We start from the raw sequence: 13,817 nt of genomic DNA on the forward strand, positions 1-13,817 counted from the left end.
TGTGTTTACACACGGCTCTCCCCGTTCTTCAGCTCCGGGGAGCGATCGCGACGGAGCGGCTATAAACGAATAGCCGCGCCGTCGTCCCGGAACGCTCCCCGAGGGGACCCGACCGCCGCAAGTCGCGGGGGGGGTCCCGATCGGACCCCCGACCCACGTCTAGGCAGGGACGTACAGGTACGCCAATGTGCCTGTACGTGCCATTCTGCCGACGTATATGTACATGTGGCGGTCGGGAAGTGGTGTTTACAAGTTAAAAAACGCGCTTTTTTGCTAGAAAATTACTTGGAACCCCCAAACATTATACACCCCCCCCCCCAAACACCCTAGAGAATAAAATGGCGGTCATTGCAATACTTTTTGTCACACCGTATTTACGCAGCAGTCTTACAATTGCATGCTTTTTTGGGGGGAAAAAAACTTTTTTTTAATTAAAAAAAATAAGACAACAGTAAAGTTAGCCCAATTTTTTGAAAGATAATGTTACGCCGAGTAAATTGATATGCAACATGTCACACTTTAAAAGTGCATCTGCTCGTGGAATGGCGTCAAACTTTTACCCTTAATCTCCAAAGGCGACGTTTAAAAAGTTCTACAGGTTGCATGTTTTGAGTTACAGAGGAGGTCTAGGGGTAGAATTATTGCTCTCGCTCTGACAATCGCAGCGATACCTCACATGTGTGGTTTAAAGACCATTTTCATATGCAGGCGCTGCTCACGTATGCGCTCGCTTCTGCGCGTTAGCTCATCGGGACGGGACGCTTTAAATATTTTTTTTTTTTTTTTTTAACGCTGTTTTAAAAAAAAAAAAATTGGTCAATTTTATTCCTATTACAAGGAATGTAAACATTCCTTGTAATAGAAAAAAGCATGACAGGTCCTCTTAAATATGAGATCTGGGGTCAAAAAGACCTCAGATCTCATATATGGACTTAAATGCAATAAAACAATAATAATTTGTCATTTAAAAAATGACGACGACAAAAAATGTCCCTTTAAGAAGTATGGGCGGAAGTGTAGCTTTGCCTTCCTATTTTCTGATATTGCTTAGACTTTTCCCTGCAGTTAGGTCCTGCCTTTGTTTTTCTCTCTGAGAATTTATCAGGACAGGATCTACCATATTTGTGATATTTTACGATTTTGGTTGTAACCTGACAAAATGTGGTAAATTTCAAGGGGTATGAATTATTTTTTCAAAGCTATGTATGTATAATATATATTGTATATAACACTCTATATCACATACATACATACATACATACATACATACATACATACATACATACATACATACATACATACATTTGTTTTGCCCTTCATTTGAAACTGAGTGTTTTAACAAGGTAAGGGTTCACATATGTTTTGTATAGGTCAGTGTAAAAACAAGTTTTACACTGTACATTGTGCACTCAATACTACAAGACAGATGTAAACCCTTTGTATACAGGTTTTAATTACAAGTGGCTCATCAGATTACTCATACTATGTGTGAAGTCATAGTGGTTTCAAATTCAGCAACATCAGGAAGCGCTGTAACTGATGAATGCTTCGTGGTATGGTAAATTCAAACATAATTCAGAATTGTGTGTTTGTGTTTTTTTGTTTTTTCCTCAAACTTTAGTTGTATAAAACATTCTGTAGTTGAACTACTAATAATGACCATATAAGGTATACAGTGGTACCTTGGATTACGAGCATAATTCATTCCAGAAGAATGCTTGTAATCCAAAGCGCTGGTATATCAATGTGAGTTTTCCCATAGGAAATAATGGAAACTCAGATAATCCATTACAGTGGCACTTCTAGTGTATGCAGTACCGCATGTAACCAAAGGTGGGGGGTGCCGGAGACATTTGTAAATGCTCCGGAACAGGGTGTTTACGAGCAGCTCTGAACTGCTCAGGGCCTGAACGGGTGCTCCTCCACGGATGTCAGCGGTGACATGCCCGCTGACATCCGACCCGCTCCGATCCGCTAAAGTGTGACCGAGGAAAACCCTACTTTTCTTTGTCTGGCGGATCGGATTGGGTGACAACAGACTCTACGGTCCGTCGTCATCCGATCCCCCCCATAGGGGAGAGCGGCGCTCTGACAGGTCAGTCTCTGCACAGTGTGCAGAGACAGACCTGTCACCTGTCTGCTCAGCGGGGATCGACCCCCGCTGAGCAAAACAGCCCGCCCAGTGTGAAAGGGCCCTTAGAATTTTAATTTGTATGCAATCAGGCAGGCTCTTGCACTACATGGTTTTGGTAAATCTGAAGACAAAAATCTGCAGAAAAACTAATAGTGTGTATGGGGCTTTAGTCTGACACTACAATGACCGTTCTTTCTGATGGGAGGAGAAAATGGTTAATAAGGCACCCCCTATCCCTGAAAGACAAAGCTACACTGTTAGAACAAGGTTGGTGTTTCAGATTCTTGAAAATGCCCATTCTGGGTTATTATGCATAGCACAAATCTTGTCTCTGTAAAATCGGGTCCAGTCATTTCCCTTGGGTATCTTCTTTTTTTTTTTTTTTCCACCTTCACACGCAGCAGTCTGCTCTGAATTTGATGCACATTTTAAAACTGTTATTGCTTGCTGTTGAAAGCTGGACATGAACAGTGGTGGTATCTTAGTCATGCAAGTCATCTGTTTAATGTTTTAATGCTAATCGGCCAATAAGAACATTTTAAATTAGGTTCTTGACCTCTCTTTTGCTGTTTTTTTTTCTCGTATTTTATTCCAATTCCAACTACTAACAACTGACTAATTTGCAATGAAATATTAAAATGCTATTTGTCATGTAAATTATTTGATGCTTTTTCATATTCACGGTGTTCCTATTTTTCAAGGGATACTGCTGGACAAGAGAGGTTTCGTACAATCACAACGGCATATTACAGAGGAGCAATGGTGGGTACAAAAACTCTTTAACCAATATAATTTATGGTTATGCTGAGCTGCATTAAAGCACCATTTTAGTGCACCAACTTACATTACAGGGCCTTTAGGAATAAAATGTAAGAATATAAAGACCTCCATTTTCATGCTTAGTAATGCACTTCTTTTTAATACTTGGTTGAGAAATCCCTCCTATAGAAACTATTCTAAGCTTTACAAAAATGACATTTTAAAAATGTGCATCAACGAATATTTTAACCACTTACCGCCCGCCTTATGCAAAAAGATGTCGGCAAAGTGGTTTCAATATTATATCATATCATATCATATGACGTCCTCAGGATATTGAGCCGCTGCACGCCGATCGTTATTGCAGGGTGTCAGACTGACACCCCACAACACCGATCTAGGTAAAGAGTCACCGTCGGTGTCCAATCACGGCTGATCACGATGTAAACGGGAAAAGCCAGTAATCGGCTCTTCCTCACTCGCGTCTGTCAGACGCGAGTAGAGGAGAGCCGATCTGCTGCTCCTCTGACAGGGGGGGGGGTTTGTGCTGATCGATTATCAGCACAGCCCCCCCCCCCCCCCCGAAGATGCCCACACTGGACCACCAGGGATGCAAAACACAGGTATGCCACCCTAGACCACCAGGGATGACAATCACAAATAATGGATGCCAATCAGTGCCAACAATGGGCATCATTTTTTGGCACTGATTGGCATCCTTTAGTACAACACATACGTTAGTGCCCATCAATGCCACCCCATCAGTGCCACCTCATCGTTGCCCATCAGTGCCACCTTATCAGTGCCCGTCAGTGCAGTACCATCAGTGAAGGAGAAAACGTACTTATTTACATTGTTTTATAACCGAAACAAAAAAAATGCTTTTTTTTTTTTCTAAATTTTCGGTCATTTTTTTTTATTTTTTTTTGCAGAAAAAAAAAAATACCAGAGGTGATCAAATACCACCAAAATAAAGCTCTATTTGTGGGAACAAAATGATAAAAAAAAATAGTTTTGGTACAGTGTAGCATGATCACGCAATTGTCATTCAAATTGCAACAGCACTGAAAGCTGAAAATTGGTCTGGGCGGGAAGGTGCTTAAGTGCCCTGTATGGAAGTGGTTAAATATGCATTAGTACACAGAAATGCATGTTAAAATGCATGTTTAAAACACATTGATGCAGAAATGTGAATAGGGTCTTTATAGTTTAACATTAACTCACAAAATACATTTATAGGACGTTATTTTTTTATTATTTATTTTCAAGCAATTAACCACTAGCAACAGGCACCTATTGTAAATTGGGCTGCATGCCATTTTGCAAAGGATTATAAATTCTTTAAGCATTTGTGATGTGCCAACCGTTGTATTTGTTAGACGTTTCTACTTTTAACTGGTGCACATTTAAAGAAGTAGTATCGCCAGCTGACAAAAGAGCTTGCTAAGCCTTGCATGGGATCCAGTGCACATGGTACTTGGTCTCTTTCAAATCTCTGCTGGGATTGCTAAGCCTTGTATCTACCCAAATGCATGAGCATCAGCTGGTTTAGCTGCTCTGCTGAGAGCTTGAGCCAGCTGCACCTACCCCCTTTTTAAGCCGGCGCTCTAGTGAGCGCTGGAGGGGCAGAGCAGAGAGCTGGTGACTGATGGTCACTGGCTCTCTACACTTTGAAGACAGCCTTTGCTCAGTTCTCAGTCTTTTGAGGAGACAGAGGCAGCATGAGACCAATTCTGCATCCAACTAGGTAATTATGATCTCCTTCCCTCCCTTTTTTTTTTTTTTTTTTTTATCCCACACTACTCTCTTAAAGGGACACTAAAGGCATGATTTTTTTTTCCTTTAAAAAAACAAACATGTTATACTTACCTCCGCTGTGCAGTTAGTTTTGCTCAGAGTAGCCCCGATCCGGGTCTTCTGGGGTCCCTCGCAGCTGTCTCTGCTCTTCCTTGCAAAAGCTTTCCACCTTCATGCAAGCTCCCTCGCATGGTGGAAAGCCTTTGCGAGCGCGCTCCCATGATACAGCATAGCATGCATTAAGGTAAAAAAAAAACTTTTACCTTTACAACCCCTTTAAGGTATTGAAGGATTTGGAAAAGAAGGTAGTTCATGTCAGATCCTGGAAGAGGTTTTCCTTTAAGTAATGACAAAGAGAGATTGGATGCGACTTGATTCCAGGTCTTTAATGTTTCCTGGAAACAGGTATAACCGCTCTGCCACCTTCTCAATCTGTGGCTCCAAACCCTGTGCTCAGACTATGGTTTCCTGTACAATTCCAATGCAATCCACTGGAGAAAAAGTGAGCAACCACATATTAGACCTACCCGGATGGAGGCTTTTTCGCCAGTGCAGTGTGTTTTTAATGTTGCCTGTTTTGGACAGAAACAAAGACCAGGTTGACAGGAAGCCTAAAACCTTTATGAGGTAAACTTGGGATGTTCGTTCTTCCGCTGTGGTACCGGTCTTCACTTCTACTTGCATGGGCAGGAATTCTGACTGCTGGCTTAAGCGCATGGCTCAGCATGTGCCCCAGAAGGACCACAAACAGATTTTATAATCTTTGTCAGTGGTAGGTAGGGCAGTTACCTACCTGGTAGATGCAGCAGTGGGAGCAGTGAAGGCTTCGGATAGATCATTAGCTTTGATTAAATGGACCTGGAGAAATCTTGCTGAAATCTTGGAATGGGGATTACTCTTCAAAATTCAGTTCACTAACATGAAGCAGGCAAAGGTCAGGAGCCCAAAAATTGCTATTTAATAAAACAAATGCAGGGATGGACTTCTCTTTATTTCTTCTGAATCTGCCAAAGATACAGTAGGGAGAGGCTGTCCCAAGTTTATCCTCCTTGGGAAGAGCTTATAAAAGAAGGTTTTTGCCTCTTCTTTTAGCTCCTTCTCCTCAAACATGTTTTCTGACCAGGCTTTCAAGAGATCCATGAAAGGTGGCTGCCTTGATGCATTGCATTCAGAAGTTTTGCCCTTCAGAATGTGATTAAAAAGTTGAACTTCTGAAACCAGAACAAAGGTTTTATTCCCATGTGTCTTTCGTCCAGAAACAGAGAAACACAACTTGAGGAAGTTTTAACCATTTTGTGGAATACAAAAAGTTAATTATGGAGAAAATGTATCAGTCCACAGGTCCCTTTTGAATAAGGTGTTCGTGATTATCATTGACTTGCAAGATGCCTATTTACAGGTACCTATCGGACATATGAAAGGTTTTTTTTTTGTTTTGTGATCCTGGATCATAAAATTTTTCTGGCAGTTCCGTGCCTTATGCAACGTACACACAACCGTTTTTCGGGTTGTAAAAAATAAAAATATTAATGGTCTAGAAAGAACAACGTTTTTTTTCAACCCGATTGTTAAAACGGCCTTGCCTACACACGATCGTAGCAAAAAAAATGCTCTAGCAAAGCGCGGTGACGTACAACACGTATGACGGCACTGTAAAGGGGAAGTTCCATTCAGATGGTGCCACCCTTGGGGCTGCTTTTTGCTGATTTTGTGTTGGTAATAGACAATTCGTGCTTTTCAGTCTGTTACAGTGTGATGAATGTGCTTGCTTCATTGCGAACGCTAGTTTTACCAGAACGAGCGCTCCCGTCTCATAACTTGCTTCTGAGCATGCACGTTTTTTCACGTCGTTAAAGCCCACGCGACCTTTTTTTTACGACGTTAAAAACAACAATGCTAACGTCGTGAAAAATTAGAGCATGTTCTAAATTTTTAATGGCCATTTTTTACATCGCGAAAAATGCTCTGGAGCCCACACACGATCGTTTTAATGACATTTTAAAAAAAAAACTATTTTTTTACAATCCGAAAAACGGTCGTGTGTACACAGCATACCTCTTCAGCCTCACAGCAGCACCAGGTATCTTTACCACGATTTTGGCCAAGTTAATGTCTTTTCTGAGGCTGCAAAAGATATCTTTAATCTCCTTATATGGATATTCTCCTGTTTGTGTCAACAGAAAATAAGTGGTGGTTCTGTTGACATTTGAGCGATTTGGGCTGTCTGAACAAAGAGAAGTCTTCTATAATTCTGGCCCAAACCAGGCCCTTTTTTAGATTACCACATCAATTCAATTCAGTAGCCTAAAAGATTAATTTTTTTTCTCCCAGTTGAGAAACTCTTCAAGATACTAGCTATGTCCAACTTCTTAGTCCCAGCTGTAGTGGTCTCACTGAGGAAAATTGAATCTTTTGGAATTATTGACTTCTATGATTCAAGCCCTAACTTTGGCCCAGTTGCATTCAAGAACCCTGCAGTCATTTTATTGTTACCACTTGGGATCGCAAGAGGAGTTCTTTAGCTCTAGTTGTTCGCCTTCCTATTTGAAGGTATGTTAGTCTCTTAACTGGTGGATAGATCCACTGAAGTTGCAGAAGGGCAGGTTTTGGGCCCAAAGGTTTATTAAAGATCACTGATGCCAGCTCATGGGGTTGGGGAGTTCATCTTCAGGAATTCCAAACCCAAGAGATGTGGTCCCACCAATTTGGCTTAGATCTTGTCTGACCTTCAGGAGCTCACAGCAGTAAAAGAAGCCCTGCTAGATTTTCACTTGATCAGAGATCAGGAGGTAATTACCCTCTCCAACAATACTACCACAATGGCCCCATCCAGAAGAAGCTATGCTACGTCACTATAGTCGCGTGGCGCCAGCTACAGAATGCCTCGTTCCAACTGCAGTTCAGAAGACGTATATCACTGCAATATATCCCAAGCAGCGATGGCCTTGGACTACAAGTACGGTCAAAACCGAACCCTCGCCTCAGCACTGATATAGTGGACTAAGATAAACAGCTGATTTTGACTGCCAGAAGCATGTTATGTGAATAGCCCTGATCAGAGGCGTAGCCTGAAGCTTGTGGGCCCCGATGCAAAAGTTGACCTGGCCCCCCCCTCCTCCCCATTACCACCCACCACTTCCACTGGTGGGTGGTAATGGGGGGGGGGGGGTACATTCAGATACAGTGCAGATACATTCACCGCACGCCAAGATGCTTAAAGTGGCTTAAGAGTTTTGAGTTCACAGAGTTCCTCTTTACATCAGAGGACGGGGATTACCGCTTGAGAATCGCAGGACAGCGATCACTGCTTGATAATCAAAGGACAGGGACCCCTGGAAGGTCACTTGGCATAGCTCCTTTCCCATACCAGCACTATATACAGCTCCCACACTGCACAGGGCTGAAATCAGTCCTTTACACACAGTTTGTCAGTCTTCACAAGGTGTTTCTGGCTTTTATGTTGACCTTCTGACCTGTGAAATTCTCTGGTCAGAACGGCAGTGTAGTTACAGTAGGCAGATACACCATGTTCAGATCATGGCTATCTGACTGTAAAGGAATGTGATTTCAGCCCTGCGGATGAGCAACAGTATAGAGTGCTGTAATGGGAAAGGAGTTCATTAGCCGGGCATAGTATCCAGGGCAGAGGGGGTCGCTAGGGGGTGGCTAGGGGGCTTTGGAGGGGGGTGCAACTTGGATCTGGGAGGGCAAAGCCATGTGACACAATCTGGAGCCTGCAGCCCTTCAGGTTCCCCCTGAGTAGGTGTGAAGGGATTTGTTTTAGCAATTTCTGAAGGTTTTTCTGTCAGTGTTGGGGGAAGGTCACCTCCTGGAGGGAGTGTTGTCTTTTTCCCCCGGTTGTCAGGGAAGTGGGGTAAGCGGACATACCTGGGTTGGGGGGGGGGGGGGTACAGAGAAATCCCAGCTGGTGACTAGGAGACACTGAGCGATGTCTTACCTCACCAGTGACATCGGTCTCATATTGGCTATAGGATGATACCCTCCTGCTTCGCTAAGCACGGTTACCATTCCATGTTGCCAGCGCACAGCACAGACACCCCCCCCCCCCCCATCCTTGGCTGTTCTCACCTCGTGCTCCTCTCCATTCAGGAAATCCCTCACAGCTTTGTGGAAGATATAATATGACAGGGAGGCTGGGGTGGCTGCTGTGGCCCCCTGAAGCTAGGGGCGGGGTTTCGATTGTGACCCCTGCAACCCCTTATGCTACACCCATGGCCCTGATCTCTAGTAAGAACTGAGATAAAAATACAATACAAATAGAAATTCATTAAAATAAATATGAAATTCTATTTGTATTGTATTTTTATCTCATTTATATAATAAAATATCTAAAATATCTCTCTAGCATATTTGCTATCTGTGTAAAGCACCGCTATAATCCCCCATCCCCTTTTTCTACTGGGATGAGGTGCCATATCTATTGAGGACATTCCTGCCACACACCCTCTTTTCTTGTTGCCACTTTTACCATGTTTATCGTAGGATGATATGTTCCTATTCTTTGATTTGTACCATCCGCAGTGAATGCAAGTGGGACTGAGTCTGTTTTAGGGAGTCCTGTTTAAAAACCTTGGTTTTCAACGATGTTCAATACTTACAGCATCAGTGGACTAACATCAAATCTAATGCTCCAATTAACTTGCATAACAGGACCAGGTCAACGTTCAAATCGTTGTATATCAACTACTGCCAACCAAGTCATTTAGCAGCTTGTTTCAGTATTAGTGAGATTAGAAAGTGACTTAAATTCCCAGGGGGGCCATTCACTATAAAACTGTTTGAAAAAATCTTATTACTAAATAATTTTTTGCACATTTCTAATTTATTGTGACAATTACCAGCTTTTTGTGAATGGTAGCTGGAGTCCGGACTTTTTTTTATTATTTCTGTTTGTATTTTTATGTGTTTTCTCTGCTTCTTGTCTGTTTTCATCGCACTACTTTTTAGTGCTAGTTCAAACCAGACGCAGTTCCGTGCGTTTTTTTTTTCTGCACAAAATGCATGCACAGTGTTTTTCCATGTATTCCAATGGCTCTAGTTCACACCATGCAGTCAGTTTCTACTTTGGAAACTGACAGCATGGTGTGAACTAGAGCCATGGAAAACACTGCATGCATTGGCTCTTGAAGATGCAGAGAATATCCCTTCTTTTGCCTTGACCTCTTTCGGTCAGGCTGGACCTTCTTCAGAGGCCTGTATGCCACCCATGGACAGTTGAAGACCTGGATCTTAAAGGAGAATCCTATAGAAAAAGGGAAGTTCAGACTTCACAGTTGGTGACACCATCCTCAGTGATAGAAAGATGGTCACACATTTTTTTACCCCGTGGTATGGAATATCTTTTCCTTCATGGTGCAAAAACAGGGGGTTTTCTTTTCTAGTAGGTATAGCAGGTTAAACAGTCGCCTGGTGCCATCAGGGGCCTCTCTCCCCTTTTCGAAACCCCACTGGTCAGCCTTCACTAAAAACGGAGTGATAGCAGCTAGCCTATTCGCTAAAAATCTTAGCATAGATCTTAAGATCAGTGTTTTAAGAGGGAGATGGGCCTAAAGTTTTGTGGGGAATCCGGCTTCTTACCTGGTTTTGGCAGAGTAACAATAGTTGCTTGTAACATTTCCTCAGGAAAGGCAGATGAGGAGGCAACACTGTTGAACAGGGTACACAGATATGGAGCCAAAGTTTGTGAAAATACTTTATAATATTCCGAAGAGAAACCATCTGTTCCTGGTGATTTGTTTTTTGGAAGAGCCTTAATAGTGTCAACCTCCCCTGATGAAGTCACGTGACGATACGCGTCGGGATTGGAGCACTAGACCCAGCACTCTGATGGCAGGCAGCTCGCAAGTGTCACCGATCATATAGCTGAAGTATATGTGAGGGTTTTTTACCGTTCTTTACCAATAAATGTGCACCATTTTTTATGGGATTACGCAATGTGCTTCCTTTCCTTTTTTCTTTGACCATACTGCCACCCTTCAAGTACGCTTTGCTGTACACTGGGAGTAGGAGAGATCTAAGAGGAACATAAGAATTTTTGCAAGCTCAGCGCTCATGGGGACAAGCACGCTATTCATTGTTCCATGTGAGTGCAGTAGTGTGTTTACCATCTGAGTCTACTTTGGGGTAACAGAGTTACACTATATACATACCTTTTCTTTCCACATGGTATCATCCGTGAGTGATTCCCCTTACCGCATATGAGATCATCGCAGTATCTGCTGTGTTACATGAGGTGCTATAAGCTGTCATTAAAACAGCTTTGAGGTAAGCTGCTTGGCATCACTGGAGGTGTGTGCACTTTTGGATTTTTTACCCTCCAACACGTGTGCTGGTTTCCTGGATTCACCACTCCAGAGAATCTCTCTATATCTGCTGGGCATTTAGTCTAGCTGGTATAAGAGTTAAATTAGATACTCGCTGGTTTGGGTTTCCATCTGGCTGATTATATTATCGGATGTGTATCCCTTGAGAATTATCAGATCCTTAGGAGCTACAGCTGTGAGATAAAACCGCTAAGAAGTCACAAGAGATGTCCTTTGCACACTGAAGCTCCTCTTTTCTCAACACTTGGTTTTTTGGGACCACCACTCAGAGACTTTTATATATATATATATATATATATATATATATATATATATATATATATATATATATATATATATATATATATATTTTTTGCACGTATTCTATGCTGACTTTGCTTGACTCTTACATTTATTATATTAAGTCTATATATTTATGCATTATTTATTTGTGTATAGTGTGGCACTTTATTTTAATTTATGTTTTTCTGAGATATTTGTTTCACTTATTGATCCAGGCAGAGATCTGAAATATTTGGTAGTCTTTTTTATGCATATAGAGTGTATTATAGTCACATTATCTATCTCCTGCCCCCCCCCCCCCTTGTCTCTGTTACACAGTGCAGACACCATCGCCTTTTTTCATTGGAGCATTGAGTGTCGTCAGTTGATTTGTGCTCAATGAGGGCAAAGTGAGTGAACTAAGAAATGAGTTAATAGCTAGTTCAGTGGGTTGTCTTTGTCAAGATGGAGGTTATAAAGAAAATATTTAATGAAAGCATTGGCAATCTGTGTCCGGTGGTGAACAAGTGTGCCTAAATGCGGATCTTTGATATTGGGTAATTTGGCCTGTTGTTGTTTGTTTATATATTTAGCCAGTACTTTCCCCGCTTTGTTGCCGTGTGCATAGTACATTGCTTTAGTTTGTCTAAGAAAGCTCTGATGTGTAGTAATAAGTAATAGGCAGAGTTTGTGTCTACAGTTAAATAAATCAGTTTCAAGTGCGGGAGAGGGATTTTGTTTGTGCAAAGTTTCTAATTTCTTAGGCTCCTCTAGTAAACTGTTCAACAACCCTGCCTTCCTTTTTTTTTCTCTCTGGCTGCAGCCTGTATCGGTAGACCCCGACTAAACTCCTTGTGCGCACACCACAAGGATGCTATATTGGTGTCCTTGTTATTGTTGATTTGAAAAAACTCCTTAAGCTGTAAGTCCAGTCTAGTGATCTGGGTGGTATTGGAAAGAATATTCACATTGTTCCTCCATAAATAGGTTGACGGATCAGAATTCCGATCCTGGAAAGTTATGGACACAGGAGCGTAGTCCCACCAAGTAATAGAGTGAATTGTAACTGACAAGGTCTTTTGCAACAGGGCAAGATCTGAGTGAACAAGGTCGATCCTAGAATATGCGCCATGAGGGAATGAATAGTGGGTATAGTCCCTTTCCGAGGAATGAAGACCTCTCTACGTGTCATATAAATCATGTTCTGCAAGGAGGGAAGTTTTCGTGACGACTGTGGGTGGGAACAATCAATAGTTTTGCTAGGCACACAATTGAAGTCGCCACATAAAAGTAGGGATCCCTTCCTGACTTTCTCCACCTTCCTTAGTATAGAAGTCAAGAATCTCGGTTGTCTCCTGTTCGGAGCGTAAAGATTAACCAGGGTATATGTAGCATGGTTCAAGTCACAAGTCAAGATAATGTATCTTCCATTAGGTTCACAGATTAAATCATGTAGCTTAAATGCAATAGAATGTTTGATGGCCATTGGCCACCATCACACCCCTTTTTTTTTTTTTAACCGGAGCAGTCGCCTGAAAAATATTCGGGTATGCTTTGTGGGAGCATTTGGGTTGTTTAGCGGTCATAAAATGAGTTTCTTGAATGCAAATCACATCCCTCTTAAGTCTTTCTATTTCTTTTCACATGGAGCTCCTTTTAAAGGGACTATTGAGTCCATGGACGTTCATAGAAATAATCGATAGTGTCATCACTGCAGTAGTGGGTAAATACACTGTGAGTGTAGATATGCCATTAACATTCGAATGTAGTAATAAATTGTTACCTGAAGGTGGTGCCGTTGCATCAGATATACATAGCCAGGATACCTCTATATTGCAAGAGGACCCATTAGCGTGCGACCATGGTGTAGATGGGTGGCTTCTATAGCAATGAATCTGCGGTACAGTTAAAACATAAGAAAAACCAGAACGTGAAAAGTCTCGCTAATCGCGAACAAATCCGCAAAACTTGTGGGGGGGGGGGAATAGGCTCTCCAATACCCAGACCCAACATCTCTTGAGTTAAATGTAACCAGGGCAGTTTAAGAACAAACAGTACTTCAGGGTCCCTGAGGAGTCTGGATTATGCTTCACGCCACTCCGGGTACAGTCTCGGGAGGTTTTGGTCTTGTAAGGAAGTACCGGCCTCCTCTGGGAGTAGGTTCCATTTCTTAGCAAGAGAAATCCCAGCCTCAATATTTGTAATCACATAAGTGCGATTTTTTTTTTTTTTTTTTTTTTTTTTTGTGATGAGCAGTTTGGTCGGGAAGCCCCAAGAATAGGGGATTTTATGATTTTGAAGAAGCTTTGTGACAAAAGACAGTTTTTTGCGTGCCAACATGGTGTGCTTGGATAGGTCAGCAAAAACGGTGATATCAGAATGAGTTCCAGGTCGAGGTTGATTTTTCCTAGAGAAGCGCATGAGTTCATCCTTAACATGGAAAAAGTAGATACGAGTAATAAAATCCCTCTGCACTTTATCGGGAAGGCGATGCGCTCTATCCACTATCACTTCATGTTTGG

The 13,817-nt window shown here is 42.1% G+C and overlaps 1 protein-coding gene across 1 annotated transcript in view; it reads left to right on the forward strand.

Annotated features, from left to right (window-relative positions):
- Positions 1-13,817, forward strand: part of LOC120913251 (ras-related protein Rab-8A) — a 67,104-nt gene that overhangs the window by 28,997 nt on the left and 24,290 nt on the right. Inside the window, exon 3 of the mRNA XM_040323075.1 lies at positions 2,836-2,896. Coding sequence (XP_040179009.1) covers positions 2,836-2,896 — 61 coding nt within the window. The remainder of the gene's footprint in view (positions 1-2,835; positions 2,897-13,817) is intronic.

Source organism: Rana temporaria, chromosome 1, assembly GCF_905171775.1.
Source record: "Rana temporaria chromosome 1, aRanTem1.1, whole genome shotgun sequence".
Lineage (NCBI taxonomy): Eukaryota > Metazoa > Chordata > Amphibia > Anura > Ranidae > Rana > Rana temporaria.